Source organism: Dendrobates tinctorius, unplaced genomic scaffold, assembly GCF_039654945.1.
Source record: "Dendrobates tinctorius isolate UK_male_01 unplaced genomic scaffold, ASM3965494v1 ptg000043l, whole genome shotgun sequence".
Lineage (NCBI taxonomy): Eukaryota > Metazoa > Chordata > Amphibia > Anura > Dendrobatidae > Dendrobates > Dendrobates tinctorius.
The window spans coordinates 10,500,259-10,525,000 of NW_027361711.1; the positions used below are offsets into that span (position 1 = coordinate 10,500,259).

At 44.0% G+C, this 24,742-nt stretch overlaps 1 protein-coding gene across 5 annotated transcripts in view; it reads right to left on the reverse strand.

The window, feature by feature from the left end:
• ARHGEF37 (Rho guanine nucleotide exchange factor 37) overlaps nt 1–24,742 on the reverse strand; it is a 233,486-nt gene that overhangs the window by 45,595 nt on the left and 163,149 nt on the right. For all 5 annotated transcript variants that reach the window (XM_073575190.1, XM_073575193.1, XM_073575192.1 and 2 more), the window contains exons 9-11: nt 8,710–8,814; nt 8,095–8,205; nt 4,241–4,570 (exon numbers count right to left, since the gene is read on the reverse strand). In XM_073575190.1, the coding sequence (XP_073431291.1) occupies nt 4,241–4,570; nt 8,095–8,205; nt 8,710–8,814 (546 nt within the window). The remainder of the gene's footprint in view (nt 1–4,240; nt 4,571–8,094; nt 8,206–8,709; nt 8,815–24,742) is intronic.

The following is a 24,742-nucleotide window of genomic DNA, read 5'->3' on the forward strand; positions in this document are numbered from 1 at the left end:
TATAACCAACCTGCCCAATATGGCCACTTGTACAGACCTGGTGTTGGAGGCTGGCCCCAACCTGGGTTTGGACGACATGGTCATATTGGGGGGTATGATGGACGTGCCTACAATCAGCCACAGGATTATAATCGACAGTATCCTTATGGTCTCTTTGGTGCGCAGCTGCAGGAACATGGCCACATCTTCCTACAGGGCCAAGATCATCCACCCCAACAGGGTGATGGTCAAGCTGGGCACCCCAACCCCCAACAAAGAGATGAAGGCCTCCCGCCATCACCTCCACCAAGCTACCAGCAGTTATAAAATACCTAATTGTTTTTTTATTTTTTTTTTGGTATTTATCATTTCTTGTTACCTCTTTGTGTGTCAAAAAAATGACAATGTTATATACAGAAAAGGCTAAATGGCCTGGGCAATATCTGCCATATGACAAAAATATGGTAAACCGTATTGTAAGCTATTTTTTGCATTTATAAAACATTTGAAAATGCATCTTTGGCCTTCTTCCTGAATTATTTTAGGCATTCGAATAATTAAGTCAACTTTATCACATATAAACAGACAACACAAATCATAGAACACCAAACAAAAAAAATTATATACACACACATAAGAACATCACAACATAGATACAACCTGATCTTGCTAGGTAGTAGAACCATGAGGGGAAACAAAATACTGGGTGAACACATCACGTACTTTGAGTCCTGAGATAGGACGCCGTAAAGGGAGCACATGTGGCCTAGGCCTAGCCCCATTGTCCACCACACCTTCAGTCAGATCAGATGAGGAGCAATCATGCAGTCTAGTGAAGTTATGGAGGACCACACAAGCTTTGATGACCTCATTGACGTTGGCTTCACTCAGCTGAATGGCAGACTGGAGGACACGCCATTTGGCACAAAGAATGCCGAAGGCGCACTCCACCAGTCTTTGGGCACGTGAAAGGCGCACATTAAAAATCCTGCGCCGGTGGTCAAGGTTTCTGCGCGGGTATGGCCTCATGACATGCCTGGTCAATTGGAAGGCTTCATCCCCCACTAGGACATAAGGCACCGCTTCTTGATTTGAGCCTGGCAGCTGACGTGGTGGTGGTAGATCCAACAGGCTATTGCGCAGCCGCCGACCCATAATGGAAGAATTGAAGACTCTAGAGTCTCCGGTTCTTCCATAAGCCCCAATGTCTACAATTATAAACCTGTAGTTGCTGTCAACCAGAGCCAACAAAACTACAGAAAAATATTGTTTATAATTATAGAACTGGGACCCTGAGTTCGGCGGCTTACGCACACGAATGTGCTTCCCATCCAGGGCTCCAATACAATTGGGGAATTGGCAGTGCAACTCAAATCCCCTGGCAATCCTCAACCAGTTTCCCATCTTGGGCTTTGGCATGACCAGATGATGAACTCTGGACCAGATTTCCGAACATGTAGCACGAACGATGCCGGATATTGTAGATCGCCCAATCAAAAACTCCAGATGGAGTGCTGCATAAGAAAGGCCAGTTGAGAGGAACCTACAATTAAACAAATGTAGAAAATATATACATTAATATACATGCTCAAGGATGCACACATTACATATAGATCACCACAACAGTGTGTAAGTAAGAAGCTAGGCGAACAATACATATACACATGTCCTACGGCTATGTAATGAGGAATAAAACATCAAAGTGTTCTAAGTTTGAGAGCATATATTTGGTAACAATACCTAATGTTTCTTGGCCAAAAAGGGGTTACTGAGTAAGAGAATTATTTGAGAAAATAATCATCTACATACATTCTGTAGCTGAGAAATACATACCGTAACGTAAGGAGAAGGAAGGTGCTCCTCCGCAGAGATACATTTGCGCATCCGGGTGTCCTGGAAGGTGATCCCTGGGCGCACTGTCTCCAACAAAACATCAAAGGTAGAAACGGTCATCCGACAATAAAGGAAAAACTTGTCAGGATGTGTCCTCAGAGCTGCATAAAGCCTGTGAAAATGGCCTTTATTGAGGCGTTGTCTCAAATGCGGATGCACCCACATTCGTCTCCTCCTCCTCGGGTCCACAATCGCTGGGTATGGCTGGCCAAAGCGCCGGGACAAAACCCAGTTGAAGAGAACACGGTCAGTTGGGGTGAACTGAAGTGTGTCAGACATGTTTGCTAACAACCAGCAAGACACCCACACAAGCAGAGCACCGAAATGGGCAGATTGGAGGCTGCCACCTGATGTTGAGGCAATAAATAGGGTTGGTGCTGATGATTTAAATTATGTGCAGGCCTCAAAACTGTTAAATGTCCATTTTGCAAGGTTGCGAGAAAAAAACGGTATACGGATCACATACGGATTACATACAGATGCTTGCATGAGAAAAATACGCGGCCACACCCTGACAACGGATGACATACGGAGCACTATTTAGGGACCATTTATGCGTATTACGGACGTAAAATACGGTCCGTATTTTTCTACCTTGTGTGTGACTCCAGCCTTAAGGTGATGTTCAAACCTCCAAAATAGAAAATCTGAAAAAACAGGCAGCACTCCAAAAATTACTGATCCATTAGCTGCTAATGGATCAGTAAAGCCACGGTTTTTCACTCACTTTAATTTTTGGAGTGCGGCCTGGTTTTTTTCTGATTTTACATATATATATATATATATATATATATATATATATATATATATATATATATATATATATATATACACACATATAGTATGCCTTATCGTGTCCTGTGTCGTTTGTAACTGAAATACTGCCACCAAGTGGTTGAATGCTAAAACATTTGTATATGAGGGGACATAGAGGGGGACTTAACATCTGTTTGTTTAGGGAAACAGAACAACACCGTGCTACCCACTCACCAGTGTGGCAGAGAGCAGCGCACAGGGTGACGTGGGCTGCACCATCAATGGAAGGGTCAATGAATGAAGCCTGTGCTCAAATTAATATTTTCAAAATAGGCTCTTTTTCACAAAATTAATCTTGACACTGAAAACCCCCACGCAAATGACCTTTTATTATCTGTGTGATATTTATTTTTTTATTCTTTATTAGTATTTTTCAACCTCTCTTCCTTCTTCTATCCCCAGCTCTACTTCCCTCTCCTTTGTACCTCCTTTAGGCCTTTTTCACACTTCAGTTTTCTGGCATCAGTCAAAATCCGCCAGAATGTGAAAAAACGAATCCGTGTCCGTTTTGTGACAAACGGATGCCACCGGATTCGTTTTTTGAACGGATCCGCTTTAGTCGGTAGTGCATGAAATTTAAAGAGAGAGAGACTGACTCGGCCAGAACGGGATTTGGGGTTAAAAAACTCTTGAAAGGAAATTATTCCGGGCATGCTCAGTATAAAAAGGATCCGCTATTTTAATGCACACAAAAAACGTTTCATTGTCCGTCCACTCAAGAGAGCGGACGCTGAAATTATGACTGATACGTCAAAAACGGATGCAACCGATGACCATCCGTCAAAATCCGCCGCAATGCAAGTCAATGGGAAAAAAACGGATCCGCCAAAAAAAATGGTGGATGTTTTTTTTGCAAAACGGAGGATTTTGACTGACGTTAAAAAACTGAAGTGTGAAACAGGCTTTATTCCCACTCACCCATCCTCCTTCAAGCTTTTTCATTATTTTACCTTTCTTTTCTTTAATGGTCCATTTCTGCCTGTCTACCTAGCCTTTCTTCCTGTCATTTATCCACACATCCTCTTACCAATGCTTCCTCTTTTCTCTCCTTCCTTTTTTCCTACCCTGTCTCTTTTCCTCCGTCTATCTTAGACTTCCTCCCTCCCATCCTCACTTCCACTTTACTTCAATCCTTCCTGCCTTCCTCTGTCCTGATTAATCCCTCTACCACCTTTTCCTTCTTTCATTCCTTTCTCTCAGCTTTTCTTTCCTATTTCATTCCCATCCCACTCCTGCATTCTCCCTCATCCATGCTTGTTTCTTACTTCTTTCTTTATCTTTTTCCATTTCCTGAATTCATGTTTTAGCCAGAGACAATAGAACTGTACATGTTTCCAATGAACTGAAAGGAGAGGAATTCTGAATACGCAATCCACAGAAAAGCCAGTCCTTCAGAATTAGAGATGGCCATTGTGGTGGCTCTAAGCTCTGGCTACCCTACCCTTGCCATTGCAATTCCTACCCTACCCATCTCATTGCAATCTATAGTGGACTTTTGAATACAAATTTGCTCATAAACTGTATATACTACATATATTTCTTTTTGTATTACCTGAGAAGAATGTTCTTCTGCTGCAAAAGATCCTTGAGCAGCCAAATCTTTCTGCACAGCAATGAAACTGAGGAAAATACTATGAAGCAACTGATAGGACAGCTGGATACAGCTGGGCAGCTCAGACAACAGCATGGAATGAATGGTCTTGTATGTGTTCACTATGTCCTCCTCTTCCCATGTCATCTTTCCAGTTTCACTGTGCCTCTCCTCCAAGTTCTCATAGTCTAAAAGTTTGTCCATTCTCTTCCGGATCAGATTCTTTGGTCCCCTTAAATACTCGGAAAGGTTACTCAGAGGCTGCAGGACCATTATTTGCAGTCTACGTTTCTGTAAGAAGCAGGTTATATCAGAATTTAGAGAGCAAGATGAATAGAAAAATGAACCAAATCATGTTCTCATACACAATTTAAATATTTAGGGTAAACTGATTAAATTTGCTGATGACACAAAGCTAGGAACGGATAGCTAATACTAGAGAAGAGAGAGAGAGGATTCAAAAAGATATAAATAAACTGGAGAAGTGGGCAGCAACTATCAGAATGGTTTTTAACAGAGAAAAATGCAAAGTACTACATCTGGCAAATAAAAATGAAAAAAGCATATACAGAATGTGAGGAATAGGGCTAAGCAACAGCACATGTGAAAAAGACTTGGGTACACTAATAGATCACAGACTAAATATGAGTCAACAGTGTGATGCAGCAGCAAAAAAGGCAAATGCAATTCTAGGATGTATTAACAGAAGCATACAGTCTAGATCATGTGAAGTCATTATTGCCCTTTAATCCTCTTTGGTGAGACCTCATCTGGAATACTGTGTCCAGTTTTGGGCGCCACATTTTAAAAAAGACATCAACAAACTGGAGCAAGTTCAGAAAAGAGCGACCAGAATGGTGACCGGTCTGCAAACCCTGTCTTATGAGGAAAGGTTGCAGGATTTGGGAATGTTTAGCTTGCAGAAGAGAAGACTGAGAGGAGACTTAATAGCTGTCTACAATTATCTCATGGGCTGTCACATTGTAGAAGGATCATCTTTATTCTCATTTGCACAAGGAAAGACTAGAAGCAATGGGATGGAACTGAATGGGAGGAGACACAGATTAGATATTAGAAAAAACTTTTTGACAGTAAAGGTACTGTCACACTTAGCGATGTACCAGCGATCCCGACCAGCGATATGACGCGGTCAGGATCGCTGGTACATCGCTAAGTGGTCGCTAGTGAGCTGCCACACAGGCAGATCTCACTAGCGACATCGCTGGGGACGGGGATCGCTACTTACCTGTCACACCAGGCGATCCTGCGTCCTCCCGCCCGGCTCCACGCGTCGCTCGTCCTCACAGCAGGAAGCGCCGCAGGAAGCTGACGACGAGAAACAGTCCTGAACGTTCTCGCGCGATCAGCGATAACCAACGGGGGAGCCGGTCGTAGGTAAGTATCAGACACAGAGATATCGCTAGCAATATCGCTATAACGTCACTAGTTATAGCGATATTGCTAGCGATATCTCTTAGTGTGACATGCCCTTTAGAGTGATCAATGAGTGGAACAGGCTGCCACGAGAGGTGGTGAGTTCTCCTTCAATAGAAGTCTTCAAACAGAGGCTGGACAGACATCTGTCTGGGATAACTTAGCGAATCCTGCTTTGAGCAGGGGGTTGGACCAGATGGCCCAGGAAGTCCCTTCCAACTCTACGATTCTATGATTCTATGATATACAAGCATCAGTAAGTGAAGCTGCTAAAAATAATTACAATTATCAAAGCAAGTGCTATAATGCTGAAGAATTGTCATACACTAGCAAATTAGAAAAGTGGAAAGATTTTTAGCGTTTGATGAAAGAGCTGATGCCAGACTCCTCTGGCAGTGACTTATGATTTCCAGTGAGTGCCAAAGGATCAGCTGTTGTGGAGGACATTGCTGGAGTTGGTGGGGTTATTCTAGTGAGAGCCTTTGCTGGAGTCCTGTCAGCCTGGTAGGAAACAGGAAACAATGACAGCCGTGCTGAGCTCGGAGAGTCGAGATGGGTTGGACAACTTTGGAGATGCCCAGGAGGAGTTGCAGTGTAGGGCTAGTTTCCACTGACTTAGAAGGGTTGACAGGTTCATTCTGTTGCATGGCTCTTTCCAATGGCTAGGAATCCAAAAGGAGGGAAGCCCTGACTTAGTGGTGTGGATATTATCTGACAACGGACAAGTTAAAGATTCGCAACTCACATCAGGACTACAAGATCCCAGATACTTTCAGCTGCATCACACCTAATGAAGTGTACTTAATTATATGTACTAAATGTCCAGCTGGGGGTCTATATGTAGATGAGATAGGACAAAAACTTAAAACAAGGATGAATTCTCATTGCCATAGAACAGAATAAAATAGATCTACCTGTGGTCAAATTTTTTTGTATCTAGCTCTGATCACAGCATCATAATCATGAAATTGCTGGTATTGAAACCTAACTTCACATCCCAAAGAGACAGAAGAGTCTGAGAGTTCAAACTCATGACAACCTTTGACACATTCAGAACAGGAATGAATTTGTCGCATTGGATTAATTTATTTTTCATCCGTTAAGGAATGTGCTCATCAGACCATATGGGGGCATCACAACTATGGATCAGACCTTACTCAGGAGAACATAAAATGTTCACACTCCTTATCTGTGAACTGCTCTAATATTTACGGCCACAAATGTTTCACCCCTTTCCATATTGATAGTTCTTCATCACGTTACTTGTCTTCTTTACTCCATTATTCCTGTGTCTTGTTGGGTATAAATATTTGTCTCTTCAGATTTTGTGTTATACTATGCCTGATGAAGAGACCCGAGTTGTCCCGAAAGTTTGTTATTTATCATCTTTTCACTTTAGTCATTAAGAGGTATCAACAACTGAGGAGTCTCAAATTTTTCTACATGTATACGAGATTAAAATGTGTTAGGCTTATGGTAGGCAATCCAGTCTCTTGAGTGAGACTTTGGTTGACTGGAAAGCAGATGGGAATAGGAGAATGCAGTATTGATTTTGTTATACTTTGTTCACTTAAACATTGCAGGGTTTGGGCTAAAATGCATTGTGTATTTTTTCGCAGTCGAACAGTAAAGTTGAGTTGTGCACACTTGAAGAATAACCATAGTTGTAATTTTTAAATCATAAATCAAACGCGCCCATGAAAATAAGCAACTTTGTCATATATCTTATCAGAGAAATATGCTTCTTATTCCTCCTGGATTGATCGTTAATCTTTAAATCTCTCAGTAAAATCTATGCAAATTGTTCAGTGATTTTTCCATTACTGAGATAGGAGATGACAGTTGGTTTTATAACATTCTATATATAAGAAAGGGGAGAGGATGAAGAATGAGCTCTGTTTCTTCTCCTTTTTACTCCTGTATACATAGAATTTTATCAGTACCAACTGTCACCTCCTATCGCAGTAATGTAATAATCTGTCTTCACTGAATACAAATTTTACCCGTGAATTGATAGTTTTGAGAATGAATGATCAGTACAGGAGAAAAATGAAATAAGCAGATTTCTCTGATAAGATATATTACAAAGTTTCTCAATTTCATGTGTACTGTTGATTTATGAAACAAAAACAATGGTTACTCTTAAATTTAGCCACGTAGGCGGTAGGAAGAAGGGGAATAGTTGGGAGCTGATCACATTGAGAATGTGTGTAGGTCCACTGCAGTGAAAGATTCAGGGTGAGTGTTCTGAGAAGTACCTTCCTTTTAATTTTTCTTTAAGCTCAGCTTTTTACTTCTTTAAAGGGGAACCACCTGTGCAACTGCGCTCACCAAGCACTTTGCTCTTCTGTCACTGAATGACTGAGCCTGAGGGTACTTACATAAGTTGGGTAAATGCTGTTACAGAGTTCTAGGGTATAGCTGTTCATTGGGTGGACTGATCCTTGCAGGAACTCCATAGGATATGTCTCTGGCTGGATAAGAAAATATGCCTTGAAACAGGAAGAAGATGTAAGTAAGTAGTGAATAGTGGGAAGTATGATTACATTAATTGTCAGATAAAGGACGAAATCATAACAAATACGAGATGAGCAAATGTATATATATGTGTCCATAGCTGAGTCTTTTTCTGTGTCAGCCCTGTCAAACCATTAATGTGGTCGAATACGTTGATTTTTGTCTGTGTGATCCACCCTTCTAATATCAAACACAGAATTCAATAAGTGAATAGACTGAAACACACTACAAAGTATATACTGTACTACGGAAGGAAAGAGTCAGACGGTCGTATAACTCAGATGAGGACAGCAACGCAATGCTCAAACTGGCCATCGGATCTCCCAACCCAAACATGACTGCATATATTTTTATGGAAATGTCACGCTAGGGTCGGGAGAACCCGACGGCCAGTCCAAGCATAGTGTTGCGATCCTCGTCCACGTTTTACGGCCGTCTGACTCTTCCCTAACAGTTATCTACATGTAATCATCACTCACCTCCACATTCTTCACATGTGATACGAGGTTTTCTTCCAATCGGCTAACAACTGCAGCCAGGGTATGAAATCTTTCAGCCAGTCTGTCAAACTCCTTGTCTTTTCTCTATCATAAAAAAATGTAAGTTTAATAGGCAGCCGTGGATGGAAACAAATATGTTTTCTAGATGGCATAAGTGTGTTAAGCCAACCTGGGTGATCTGGGTGTAGAAGATCACTGCATATTGTGAAGTGCAGATCTTCCATTTAGCCTGTATGTTTGGATCCCGTATTAAATTAATTTTGTTTCCTTTGATGCTGAAGAGTTTAATGACCCATTCTGTGATGGTCAGAGACATGCAGCTCCTGAACTGGTTGAAAACTCTTCCTATAAAACCTGGCCAGACCCGCTCTGCCTTGCCAGTGAAAGCTCTGCTTCCTTGCTCTTAGGAGACACTGTACTGAATAGAAGTTTGTTGTTGCTATTGGAGATTCATCTTTCTGCGCTGTGTGCTTAAGCTTAGTGTTTTGGAGAGAAGTTGTTGCAGAGGTGTTTTGTTGTACATGTGTGTTTATCTCCTGGTCCTTGTTCCCATTTAGTTTATTCCTCCCTGTCCCTATCCTCCTTCCTATTGTTGATTAGTGCTTTTGTATGATAGAGGGTTTCCATTATCCCTGTTTTGACTTGTTGCTTGTTCACATTACATTTCTGTCCCAGGCTCCATGGGGTGGGGATGGGATAGAACAGGGATTAACATGAGCATAGTGAGGTCGGATACTCAGGACTGTCTACCATCAAGAGAACCCTCAGAACAGGGATAGTTAGGGTCCCAGTTCCAGGGATAGTTTGAGGTCCCCTTCCATACCTAAGACCGTCACAGCGTGACACTAGATTTCTTTTTTTTTTTTTTTTTTTTAAATACAGCTCTGGCAAAAATTAAGAGACCACTTCCAAATGATCAGTTTGTCTGATTTTTCTCTTTATAGGTTTATTTTTTAAATCATTTAGAAACAAAAATACTCAGGAGTAGTGTTGAGCATTCCGATACCGCAAGTATCGGGTATCGGCCGATACTTGCTGTATCGGAATTCCGATACCGACTTCCGATATTTTTTCAATATCGGAAGTCGGCATCGGAATCGGAAGTTCAAAGTTGATTGACAGCCTGACGTCATCATGATGCGCGGTGTGTGCGCATCATGATGCGCCGTCATTTCGGGCCTTCCGGGGGTCTCTGCCGGCCTGCCGGGGGGCTGTGTGGACTGCCCGGGGTCTGTACCGGCCTGCCGGGGGGCTGTGCCGGCCTGCCGGTGGTCTGTGCACCCTGTGGGGGTCTGTACCGGCCTGCCGGGGGGCTGTGCCGGCCTGCCGGTGGTCTGTGCACCCTGTGGGGGTCTGTACCGGCCTGCCGGGGGGCTGTGCCGGCCTGCCGGGGGGCTGTGCTGATGTCCGGGGGTCTGTGCAAGCATCGTCCGATGGGACTACAAGTCCCATCTGGCGATGCCTGCTACCATGACAGTGATTGACACATTAGCCAATGATGGGACAGTAGTAGTCCCATCATCCGGCTAATGTGTTAAATGTTAAAAAAAAAAAAAAAAAAATACTACATACATACTACATGCATGCTACATACATACTACATGCTACATACATACCACATACATACTACATACATACTACATACATACCACATACATACTACATACATACTACATACATACCACATACATACCACATATATACATACATACTACATACATAACACATATATACTACATGCATGCTACATACATACTACATGCTACATATATACTACATACATACTACATACATACTACATGCATGCTACATACATACTGCATGCTACATACATACTACATGCTACATACATACCACATACATACTACATACTACATGCTACATACATACTACATGCTACATACATACTACATACATACTACATGCATGCTACATACATACTACATGCTACATACATACTACATATATACTACATGCATGCTACATACATAATGCATGCTACATGCATGCTACATACATACTACATACATACTACATGCTACATACATACTACATGCTACATACATACCACATACATACTACATACTACATGCTACATACATACTACATGCTACATACATACTACATACATACTACATGCATGCTACATACATACTACATGCTACATACATACTACATATATACTACATGCATGCTACATACATAATGCATGCTACATGCATGCTACATACATACTACATACATACTACATGCTACATACATACCACATATATACTACATACATACTACATACAATACATTCATACAATACATACATAGACATACAGTACATATAACATAGAGTAACATACTTACCAATACTTGTCACATTGTTCCCCGAAGCCATTGTCGTCTACGGAATAAATATTAACATAACAAACCACAAAAATACTCACCCACGATCCGAAGCAGTCCACGAGTGTGTCCCACGACGATCTTGGGTAGAGAACTGCAGCATCAGCTGTTGCTGCCGTTCTCTACGGGCTGCAGGAATCCAATGACGGAAGGTAGGTATCCTTCCGCACTGTATTCCTCCGCCACTTAAAAAAAAAAAAGTCCCTAGTCTCACTTTATGCCATTGCTGTGTGGGAATTTCCCACGCAGCAATGGCATAAAGTGAGACTAGGGACTTTTTTTTTTTTAAGTGGCGGAGGAATACAGTGCGGAAGGATACCTACCTTCCGTCATTGGATTCCTGCAGCCCGTAGAGAACGGCAGCAACAGCTGATGCTGCAGTTCTCTACCCAAGATCGTCGTGGGACACACTCGTGGACTGCTTCGGATCGTGGGTGAGTATTTTTGTGGTTTGTTATGTTAATATTTATTCCGTAAAAGACAATGGCTTCGGGGAACAATGTGACAAGTATTGGTAAGTATGTTACTCTATGTTATATGTACTGTATGTCTATGTATGTATTGTATGAATGTATTGTATGTAGTATGTATGTAGTATATATGTGGTATGTATGTAGCATGTAGTATGTATGTAGTATGTATGTAGCATGCATGTAGCATGCAGTATGTATGTAGCATGCATGTAGCATATATGTAGTATGTATGTAGCATGTAGTATATATGTAGTATGTATGTAGCATGTAGTATGTATGTAGCATGTAGTATGTATGTAGTATGTATGTAGCATATATGTAGTATGTATGTAGCATGTAGTATATATGTAGTATGTATGTAGCATGTAGTATGTATGTAGCATGCATGTAGTATGTATGTAGTATGTATGTAGTATATATGTAGTATGTATGTAGCATATATGTAGTATGTATGTAGCATGTAGTATATATGTAGTATATATGTAGCATGTAGTATGTATGTAGTATGTATGTGGTATGTATGTAGCATGTAGTATGTATGTAGCATGCAGTATGTATGTAGTATATATGTAGTATGTATGTAGCATGTAGTATATATGTAGTATGCATGTTGCATGCATGTAGTATATACACTCACTGGCCACTTTATTAGGTACACCTGTCCAACTGTGTGTTAAGACTTAATTTCTAATCAGCCAATCACATGGCGGCAACTCAGTGCATTTAGGCATGTAGACATGGTCAAGACAATCTCCTGCAGTTCAAACCGAGCATCAGTATGGGGAAGAAAGGTGATTTGAGTGCCTTTGAACGTGGCATGATTGTTGGTGCCAGAAGGGCTGGTCTGAGTATTTCAGAAACTGCTGATCTACTGGGATTTTCACGCACAACCATCTCTAGGGTTTACAGAGAATGGTCCGAAAAAGAAAAAAAATCCAGTGAGCGGCAGTTCTGTGGCCGGAAATGCCTTGTTGATGCCAGAGGTCAGAGGAGAATGGGCATACTGGTTCGAGCTGATAGAAAGGCAACAGTGACTCAAATTGCCACCCGTTACAACCAAGATAGGCAGAAGAGCATCTCTGAACGCACAGTGCGTCGAACTTTGAGGCAGATGGGCTACAGCAGCAGAAGACCACACTGGGTACCACTCCTCTCAGCTAAGAACAGGAAACTGAGGCTACAATTTGCACAAGCTCATCGAAATTGGACAGTAGAAGATTGGAAAAACGTTGCCTGGTCTGATGAGTCTCGATTTCTGCTGCGACATTCGGATGGTAGGGTCAGAATTTGGCGTAAACAACATGAAAGCATGGATCCATCCTGCCTTGTATCAACGGTTCAGGCTGGTGGTGGTGGTGTCATGGTGTGGGGAATTTTTTCTTGGCACTCTTTGGGCCCCTTGGTACCAATTGAGCATCGTTGCAACGCCACAGCCTACCTGAGTATTGTTGCTGACCATGTCCATCCCTTTATGACCACAATGTACCCAACATCTGATGGCTACTTTCAGCAGGATAATGCGCCATGGCATAAAGCTCGAATCATCTCAGATTGGTTTCTTGAACATGACAATGAGTTCACTGTACTCAAATGGCCTCCTCAGTCACCAGATCTCAATCCAATAGAGCATCTTTGGGATGTGGTGGAACGGGAGATTCGCATCAGGGATGTGCAGCCGACAAATCTGCGCCAACTGTGTGATGCCATCATGTCAATATGGTCCAAAATCTCTGAGGAATGCTTCCAGCACCTTGTTGAATCTCTGCCACGAAGAATTGAGGCAGTTCTGAAGGCAAAAGGGGGTCCAACCCCTTACTAGCATGGTGTACCTAATAAAGTGGCCAGTGAGTGTATGTAGTATGTATGTTGCATGTAGTATATATGTAGTATGTATGTTGCATGTAGTATATATGTAGTATGCATGTTGCATGCATGTAGTATATATGTAGTGTGTATGTTGCATGTAGTATATATGTAGTATGAATGTAGCATGTATGTAGTATGTAGTATGAATGTAGCATGTATGTAGTATGCATGTTGTATGTATGTAGCATGTAATTTTTTTTTTTTTTTTACATTCAACACATTAGCCGGATGATGGGACTACTACTGTCCCATCATTGGCTAATGTGTCAATCACTGTCATGGTAGCAGGCATCGCCCGATGGGACTTGTAGTCCCATCGGACGATGCCTGCACAGACCCCCGAAGCCTGCACAGCCCCCGGCAGGCCGGCACAGCCCCCCGGAGCCTGCACAGCCCCCCGGCAGGCAGGCACAGCCCCCCGGCAGGCAGGCACAGCCCACCGGACCCTGCACAGCCCCCCGGCAGGCCGGCACAGACCACCGGAGCCTGCACAGACCCCCTGGCAGGCCGGCACAGACCACCGGAAGGCCCGTACAGACCCCAGAGAGGCTGTACAAGGGAAAAACAGGATTTTTCTTATTCCGATACCGGAAGTCCCATAGACTTGAATGGGACTTCCGGTATCGGAATCGGCGATACCGATACTTTTTTTTTTTTTTTTAAGATCGGCCGATCCATTCCGATCCGATACTTTGAATTATCGGACGGTATCGCTCAACTCTACTCAGGAGGAGTTAAGAAATCAATATTTTGTGGTATAACCATGATTTTTAAAAACAGATTTCATGCGTCTTGGCATGCTTGCCATTAGCCTTTCACACTGCTTCTGGCTCAAAAATTTAAGCAGTTCTTCTTTGTTTGATGGCTTGTGACTATCCATCATCCCCTTGATTACATTCCAGAGGTTTTCATTGGGATTCAGATCTGGAGAATGGGCTGGCCATGACAGGGTTTTGATGTGGTTGTCTCTTAATTTTTGCCAGAGCTGTATATATAATATTATATAATATACATACATATATTATATATATACACATACACACATACATACACAGTAATATCAAAAAGTGTAGGCACCCTTGAAGTTGTTCCAGAAAATGAAGTATTTCTCCCAGAAAATTGTTGCAATTACACACATTTTGTTATTCAATACATATGTTTATTTCCCTTGTGTGTATTAAAACAACACATAAAAAATTGAGTTAAAAAAAAGCAAATTGGACATAATTTACCACAAAATCCGAAAAAAATTGTTGGCACCCTCAGCTTAATATTTAGCTACACACCCTTTGGAATAAATAACTGCAATCAATTGCTTTCTATAACCATCAAGAAGCTTCTTACGCCTATCAACTGAAATTTTGGACAATAATAACAATTTTATTTCTATAGCATCAACATATTTCACAGCACTTTACATTTCAGAGAGGACTTGTACAGACGATAGACATTACAGCATAACAATAATCACATAGATCATAACAGATACCAAGAGGAATGAGGGCCCTGCTCGCAAGCTTACAATCTGAGGGAAAAAGGTAGACACGAAAGGTGGGTGGTAACAGTTGCCTTCATTGTTCGGACCAGCCATAAAGTTAAGTGTGTAACAGTACAGACACAGAGCGCTAGTAGATGCATAAAGCATGTGGGAACATGATGTGGGGAACCTGGTAATGGTAAAACTTTTGACTGTGCTGTAAGGGGGTGGCATTGGTATGGACCGTAGAGACAAGCTGCCACTTTAAGAGACAGCACCCCCTTGAGTAGAGCAATGGGATATTCTGCGCTTCCCTGCTGTAAAGACTGTTTTGGTCTCTTCTGCTAGCACTGGAAAGGGGACGGGCTGCTTTTCTGTGTGTGAAGAGAGAGCCAGGATTTCTGCAGGAATGACACGTGCCTGAGCTGTGAAGGAAACACTTTGTAAACTATTCTGGGGATAACAAGGTGGCTTTCCTATGTTGCCGTGAGGAGCCACGTAGAAAAGACAAGAAAGGAATCCAGAGGAGGAAATCCATTGTTTATAGGAGCATCACTGGACCTACACACAAGTAAAAGACCACGTTGCACATAGCTTCCAGGAAGAAGTGCGCACCATCTTGCAAAGCTGCAGGCCCCCTGGGAATGGAGTGAGATACCAACGCCACTGTGAGTGTTAACCCTTTCTGCGCACATGCTAGGGTACAGGATAGGCTGCAATAAATAGAGCACAGCAGCCATGTGGCCAGGTTAGCAAAGGCCAGATAGGTTATAGTTAGTGTAGCATCATACATTCCTTTACTGTGTTGTCCTGCCATTTGGATAAACACACTGAGCTGTGATAGTTGGTGCTCTGTGCTATTTGACAGCCCAGCTAGAGAATATTACTCTTGTAAATTGTCTGTTTTCATTGCATACCCATTTCTGCATTTTCCTAAACACTGCATTCCTTGCCTGTAAAAAAATTAACCCTTTGTTGTTTGCACCTCATCTTATGTACTGTAGTCTCCCTGCATTGTGGTGGTCCCCTGGCAATTGCTTCAGTGCCACACAGCGACAGTTGGTTAATGCGTTGAGGCAGTAGGCCAGTCTGAATAAAGGTGTTTTTAGAGCACGCTTAAAATTGTAGGGATTGGGCACTAATTGTATTGACCTGGGAAGTGCATTCCAAAGAATTGGCGCAGCATGTGTATAGTCTTGGAGATGGGAGTGGGAGGTTCTGATTATTGAGGATGCTAACCTCAGGTCATGTTAAAGAAGGTGTTAATTTCTGTTCTGAATATAATACTAGAAAATAGTATTGTGCAAGGATGACCTTTTATCCAGTTATCATCAGTCTACGTGCAGATTTTTCTATGGCCTGATAGTTCGGCATAGATTCCCTGAAATTGGTCCAGAACATATTGTTGTATCCAAAATTCTGTAACTCAGTCCAAATTCTCTTGAGAACTTCAACTTTTGAACCAGGTCACGCTGACATATGAAAAGTTCTGGAATGTTCACCCACATTTTATTATGTAATCTATCTCGTGTCTCAGGATGTGTTTGACAACCAATTGTATAACTCATATTTCTGCTAGATTATTATGTAACCTCCCTTTTTATTTTGCCAATTGTTACGTAATCTTAGTTCCTGTGATCATGTTCTATAAAAAATCACACTGTCAATAAAAACTTTGGGAGACTATTTGGAAATGCAATGTGCAGTCTGTCTCTCTGATTATGCTTCAATCCATGGGTACCCATAAGACAGATATACGTGAAGAGACCTAGAAATCTCTTCTCCGACAGTCATCAGCAGAACGGAGGGCACGGGTAGGGTGGTAAACTGAGACGAGGGAGGAGATGTAGGGTGGTGCTGAGCCGTGGAGTGCTTTGTGGGTGAGGGTAATAAATTTGTACTGGATTCTGGAGTGGATGGGTAGCCAGTGTAATGACTGGCACAAGGTAGAGGCATCGGTGTAACGATTGGCAAGGAATATGATCCTGGCTGCAGCATTCAAGACAGATTGGAGGGGGAGAGTTTGGTAAGAGGGAGACCGATTAGAAGAGAGTTACAATAGAAGAGAATGAATAAGAGAAACAGTAAGAATTTTTGCGGCATCAAAAGTAAGAAAAGATCGACTTCTAGAAATGTTTTTGAGGTGCAGATAACAAGAGCGAGCCAGTGATCGGATGTGGGGGGCAAATGAAAGCTCGGAGTTTAGTATGACCCCAAGACAGCAGGCATGTTGCTGGGAAGTAATAGTCTAACCACACACAGAAATGGCAATGTCGGGCATAGGTGCATTAGTAGAGGGAGGAAACACAAGGAGTTCAGTCTTTGACAGGTTCAGTTTCAGATACAGTGAGGACATGATGTTAGACACAGCGTTTAGACAATCGCTGGTGTTTTCTAAGAAGGCAGGGCTGATGTCAGGAGAACAAGCATATAATTGGGTGTCATCAGCATAGAGATGGTACTGGAAACCAAACATACTGATTGTTTGACCAATAAGGGCAGTGTACAAAGAGAAAAAGAGGAGGCCTAGAACCGATCCTTGAGTAACCCCAACAGTAAGTGGATGATGTGGGGAGGAGGAGCCAGCAAAAGATACAGTAAAGGAGTGGTCAGAGAGATAGGAGAAAAACCAGGAGAGAACGGTGTCCTTGATGCCGATGGAGCAGAGCATAGTGAGGAGGAGGTGGTGATCCACAGTGTTGAATGCTGCAGAGAGATCCAAGAGAATTGGCATGGAGTAATGACCATTAGATTTAGCTGTTAGTAGATCATTAGAGACTTTAGTGCGGGCAGTTTCAGTAGAGTGTAAAGAGCGGAAACCGGATTGGAGAGGGTCGAGAAGAGAGTTATCAGAGAGATAGCGGATAAGACGCGAGTGGACCGGGCGTTCCAGGAGTTTAGCGATGAAGGGAAGATTAGAGACAGGTCTACAGTTCGCGGCACAGTTTTGGTCGAGGGATGTTTTTTTAAGTAGTGGATGTATAATGGCATGCTTAAATGAGGAGGGAAAGATACCAGAAGAGAGAGAGAGAGAGAGGTTAAATAATTTTGTCAGGTGGTCGGTGACAGCAGGGGAAATGGACTGGAGGAGATGTGACAGCTCCATGGTTGTGGCCTGCAATCTTGGGTTGAGTAGGGAATGAAAAGTGTCAAAGAAATGTTTAGGGTTATTAAACAGTGAGGTGATGAGGGTGTTGAAATAGGTTTGTTTGGAGAGGTGAAGGGCAGTGTTGTATGTTCTAAGCATAAACTTATAATGGATGAAATCTTTGTGTAGCTTGGATTTTCTCCACAGGCATTCGGCACACCTGGAGCACTGCTGCAGGAAACGTGTTTGCAGGGTGTGATAGGGTTGTCACCGTCTGTGTCGTGTTGTTCTATGTATAGGAAGTGAAATTTCATCCAGGGCACTTTGAAGTGTTTCACTGTAATGCTTCAGTGCAGAGTCAGGACATGAGAGGGAGGAGATAGATGCCAATGATGACTGCAAGTTCTTCATAAGTTTCTGGGAGTTAATGGCCTGTATGTTTCTATAAGTGTGGACAGTGGGAGTGACCTGAGCGGGATGGCAGTTCTTGATAGAGAATGAAAGAAGGTTGTGGTCAGAGAACGGGAGAGGGGAGTTTCCGAAATCATCCACTGCACAAAGCTGAGAGAAGACCAAGAGGGAGTTTCCGTCTTCATGCGTTGGAGAGTTAATAAGCTGCGAAAGGACGAACGAAGAGGTTAGAGATAAAAGGTGAGTAGCAGATGGGGAGAGGGGAAGAGCATTAGGGATGTTGAAATCGCCCATGATGAGGGTGGGGATGTCACAGGAGAGAAAATGTGGAAGTCAGGTGGCAAAATGATCCAGGAACTGATGGTAGGGCCGGGAGGACGATACACGACCGCCACTCGCATGGAGAAGGGAGTGTAGAGTCTGACGGCATGGACCTCAAAACAATATTTCTTATCCAAACTGCTCCAGGTCTCTAATATTTGAAAAGTGCCTTTGCTCCACATCAATTTTAAGATCTTTCCACATCTGTTCAATGGGATAGAGGTCTAAGGGGTAAGGTTTCTCCTTATGGAGAGTGACATACCAGCTCTGGCTTGTCAAGGTAAGGAGGCTTATTCGCTGTGCAATGCTCCTCTGGGAAATTTAATATGCAAACTGCATCTTCAGAGAGAAAGAGGACTTTTACTATACAGCGCCACCTATTGGTAGTAGCGATCCTACAAGTCACAATCAACCCTTTAACGAGTCTTAAAGGGTTATCCTAAGGTCATATTACAAGACTCGTTAAAGGGTTGATTGTGACTTGTAGGATCGCTACTACCAATAGGTTGCGCTGTAGAGTAAAAGTCCTCTTTCTCTCTGAAGAGGCAATTTGCATATTCAATGAGATATAAATTCCTGCTGGAAGACCCATGACCGAGGACGCAAATCCAGCTTTCCGACACTGGGTACTGCATTGCGACCCAAAATCCTTTGGTAATCTTCAGATTTCATGATGCTTTGTAAACAGTCAAGGCATGCAGTGGCAGAGGCAGTGAAACAACCCAAAAACATCTTTGAACCTTCATCATATTTGATTGTAGATACGGTGTTCTTTCTTTGTAAGCCTCATTCTATTTTTGGTAAACTGTAGAATGATGTGCTTTAACAAAAAGCTTTAACATTGTCTCATCTGTCCATAAGACGCTTTCACATAAAGATTTTTTGGCTTACTCACGTACATTTCGGCAAACTGCAGTCTAGCTTTTTTATGTCTCTATGTCAGCAGAGGGGTCTTCCTGGGTCTCCTGCCATAACAATGCATTTCATTCCAATGCCAAAATATAGTTCACGCTGACACTATTGCACCGTGAGCTTGCAAGACAGCTTGAATTTCTTTGGAACTTGATTGGGGCTGCTTACGCACCATCCAAACTATCCTGTGTTGCAACCTTTCATCAATTTTTCTCTGCCGCCCAAGTACAGTGTCAACTTCTCCCCATTTTATCTGATTTCAGGGGTGATTTTCATATTGCCCACATGTTACTTGCTACAGGTGAGTTTGAACAAGCATTACATTCGTGAAACAAAGTTGTTTACCCCAAATTTTAGAAAGGTGCCAAAAGTTTTGTATGGCCCATTTTTGAGCTTTTGAGTGAAATTATGAACAAATTTTCCTTTCGTCACTGTTTTTGTTATGTGTTTTTCCAATACACAAAGGAAATAAACATGTGTAAAAAAAGTGTAATTGCAACAATTTTATGGGATAAATGCTTAACATCAAGGGTTCCAATACTTTCAGCCATAACTGTATACTTTGTGTGTATGTATGTATATATTGTGGTGTAATGACCACTGTGTCCACGAGGGGGCGCTGTGTGGATGTCCCAAGAGTGTGAGTGGTTGAAGAGCCATTATGTATCTCAAGGTGGGTGACCTTGAGATAGAGACATATGTATGTTTATGAATGCTATTGTAAAGTATATATGTCTGTGTGAAGGACCTGTGGTGAGGTCATAGTCATGTGACCCGGTGGGCGTGGCTATGGACCATATAATGTGGCCAGGTTAGGTCACATGGAGTGAATGCTGGGACCTGATTGGTCCAGTTTGGAAGGTCCCTTGAGGAGAAGGATCTCCTCACTAACAGCAGCCTGTGGAGCGGCTGTGTGTGTAATGGCGGCCAGTATCTGAGAGTCCCTGAGGAGTGAGTGGACTTCTGCGGCCTGGAGAAACAGCCATATGGGAACCCTGACGTGGGTGAGATATCCCTGGGGCTAAATAGCCTGTATAATGGACGCTCTCCTGTAATGCTGTGTATATTGCTGTTGGAGGTTTATGAAGGATGAATAAACCTCAGACTATGATTTGTTGGAAAATCCTGTGCCGGATGTGTTTTTCGATCGCTGCAAGCGAGAACCCCTTACTTACATGACAGCGCTACCTCACATATGGTGGAGAAAGCAAAGGGCAATATTGTAGCCTTGTTGCTAGGGGCAACGGAAAAGGACTGCAGATTCGGTTGCTGGGGGCAACGCTGAGCCAGGAGGGCTGACGGTCTTAAAGCCATGTGATGTGCTGACAGGAGTCAGTGGCAAAGACTTATAGGATACCTCTGCGGTAGAGAGGTCCGAGAACCTGCGCGGCCAGCAGGTGCCGGTCGGGAAAGAAAGAGAGAAAAAAAAAAAAAAAAAAAAAAAAGTGTTTTACTGACCTGGGTCAGTGGTAAAGACTGTGTTCCTGGAGGGTTCAGTGAGCAAGGTCCTGGAGGGTCAGTGTTGGGAAGAGCCCTGGAGCACATGGTAGGACCTTGGACCTGGTGAGGCTTAAGTGTTGGGCAGTCTCAGGCCGAGACGGATGTCCTGAATAGCACCCGCTGAGCCCCTGGACCCTGGGAGGAGGGTCGGCTCCCTGAATAGCACCCGGTGTGCCCTGTGTGTTGGACGGTCTCAGGTGGAGACGGTACGTCCTGAGTGGCACACGAACAGGACATGTGAGAGACTGTGCATGTGTTTTTTTTTCTTTTTTTTTTCTTTTCCTCTGCAAAACCTGAAGGTGCTTGCTGTGGCTCAGTGGGGTCACGAAGGTCTCGCAGCACAAGGACCTGGTGTTTTCTTTAAGGGATCTGCCCTGGGAGCATTGGTAGCAGACGCTGTCTGTCTACACCATCCTGCTGCAGCTTTATTGCATGTGACTAAGCGGGTACAGTAGTTGTGGCTTTACACAACTATTAAGGGTGAGTACCCTGTATTATGTCATTATACCATTATACCTGCACTGGTAAGGCCCTATGGGTGCGCTTTTGTGTTTTTTTTTTTTTATCTTTGAGGGTGACAAGCGGCTTCCAGTAACCCGGCGGGGTTACGAAGGTGACAAGCGGCTTCCGGTGGATCGGCGGGTCCACGAAGATGGCGCAGCAGGAGCTGCAGTGACACCAGCCGCTGTGTGTGTGTGTGAACAGCAGCCGGAGGTGCCGGTGATCAGTGACAGCAGGAGCTGTGGTGGTGCCAGCAAAGACTTGTGTGGTATCGTTAAAAGACAAACTGTACTGTGTGAACTGTGGCCTAAGAAGTTCTGCAGGACGGACATGGGGAAATCCCAAAAGGGGGCGGTGACCCAAAAGGGGGCGGTGACCCAAAAGGGGGCGGTGACCCAAAATGGGGGCGGTGACCCAAAAGGGGGCGGTGACACAAAATGGAGTGGTAACCCAAAAGGGGGCGGTGACACAAATTGGAGTGGTAACCCAAAAAGGGGTGGAGTCACAAAAGGGGGCGGTGACCCAAATTGGAGTGGTAACCCAAAAAGGGGTGGGGTCCCAAAAGGGGGTGGTGACCCAAATTGGAGTGGCAACCCAAAGTGGGGTGGTGGTCCAGAAAGTGGCCAAGTGTGAAGAAGTGACAGCACTGGGTGACTCAGTAGGTATGTCTGGAGTACCGCAGTGTATGTGCAGGTCTTTTTCAGAATGTGGAATATCCTTTCCGGGTAGTAATGATGGGCCACAGATGTGTACAGTGATGCTGCACCGGGAAGGAGCCTTTGGTCGGCTGGACTCAGAGAGTCAGGTGACTCTGACAGGAACGCCTCTCGTTTTCTCTCTGACCGAGAAAAACGTCAGGGTTCGCTGTAAACACGGGGTCACGGTGAACTACACAGTAGACACAGTAGTGTTTGAGGGGACCAAAGGTGGTGAGTGCCAAGGTAGAGGAATACCACGGGACTTAGTCTATGCCTGGGAGAGGGGCCGGGACTTTCTTTTGTTTGATGACGTTTGGTCTGACGATGGAGATGCTTCGACTGTGGGGCAAGCGGACACTGAGACAGTGACGGCTCCTGACATGGACAGGTCAGAGGTAGAACTGACCAGAAGAAGAAGTACATCTGCCCAAATGACGGACCTGATGTCTCGTGATAAGACAGATGGTGGGCTGGGAGATGAGACGACTGGACTAGACACATTGGTGCTGGACGGTAACTGGAGGGTTCACTCGACTGGGGTGACTGACCCAGTGGTACCCTTTAACGATATAATTAAAGAGGTAGTAGTGAGACACGTGATGGACAAAAGAGAGCAGGATCGTGAGATACAGCTGATAAAGGAGACTGTGACAGAACATGTCGAACGGGAAAGAGTCCTAAGGCAAGCAGCTGAGCACAGAGTGGATGAGCTGGAGAAGGAAGTCTCTGAGCTCAGAGGTCACCTGTCAGCGTGTAAAACCATGAACAAGACCCTGTTGGAAGATATGGAGGTGCTCAGAGAGGCCCAAGAGAAGCATCAACAGGAGATTCTCAGGAGAGAGGATGAGCGTCGCTACCTGGCAGAGGAGAAAGATAAAGTTCTGCAAGAACTCAGTGGAGTAGTAAAAGGTCTTCTGCAGGAGAAGTGGAGGGGCGAAGACGTACAGCGGCCTTGCCCGACTGATAGCAAGGCAGAACTGACAAAGCCCATCTTGGAAAAGGGTCCTGAAGACTGTAAATTTCAGGAAGATGGTGAGCCAAGAGCTGCACAAGACAGTCATCCGGTCATGGCAGATATCTTGAGGGAAGTGTCCGTGGGGAACCCAGAGCCATCTGTCCAGGATGAGAGCAAGTCCACGACCTTCAAGGTTGTAATTGATGTACCAGAAGACATGCAAGAAGCCTGTGCTGAGGAAGGTGTGCATGAGGCTTTCAAATAGGCGGTCAAAGCGTGTAAGGTGCACTGGGCACCTGAGACTCGGCAGTTGGTGATAGTATCAGCTAGGGAAAACACATCAAACCGAGTAGCTGTCCTGAAAGAGATGCATTTGCAGTGTCTACGTGTCAAACAATTGGTTAGGCGGAGTAATATGAAGGCTGCTCGATGCCTAGAGATAGCAAGAGAGGCTATGGATCGGTTGGGTTTGAGGAAAGATGTGGTTCCGGTACCCAAAGCTCTGATTGGGAGAATCATTGGAAGGTCCGGGAAGGTGATGCAGGACCTTGTGAATGTCTCCAGTGTGGTGAGGGTGAGGATCCCTCCTGATGACGAAGACCAGGTGTCTGGTGAAGTGGGAAGGATTCCCATGATGGTGGTTGGCTCCATGGAAAGCCTGAGGAACTTTCAATTGCTCTTGGAGTATAGAGTGGGGTACCTGCAAGAGATTGAACAGTTGAAGCTAGACCGCCAGCGGATTAATAAAGAAGTGTGGAATACCAGGTGGCGGCTGCCTTCATACCAAGATGTAAGGACCCCAGGGGTACCGCCAAGAAGTGACATGGCAGATGGCCGAAGAATGTCAGCGAGTGGCAATTCGACAGACCGTACGAGGTTGAAGGGCTGTAGTTCCTGTGAGACGTTGACTGAGTCAGACTCGTGCCAGACAGCAGGATCGACTAAGACTTATGACCGCACCAACCGAGAGAGACGGTCAATGAGAGAAAGATCAGGTGACAAGGGGCACTGTAACAGTGTGGTGACTAAACAGTGTCTGATGATGCAGACAGACCGTGACTGGAGGGTCAAAGACAATGACCGGTATTATGACCGCTGGGGGCGGGGGAGGCCTAATGTAGAGATGAGGCCGTATGACAAATGGAGACAGTTCTCTCGACCTGTGGGGCAAGGTGCAATACGTGCCCGGTCTCGAGACCCTGGTGTGATGTTGTGTGTTCAACCCCACAAGTTTGAACATAGGGGGGAGGTATGTGGTGTAATGACCACTGTGTCCACGAGGGAGCGCTGTGTGGATGTCCCAAGAGTGTGAGTGGTTGAAGAGCCATTATGTATCTCAAGGTGGGTGACCTTGAGATAGAGACATATGTATGTTTATGAATGCTATTGTAAAGTATATATGTCTGTGTGAAGGAC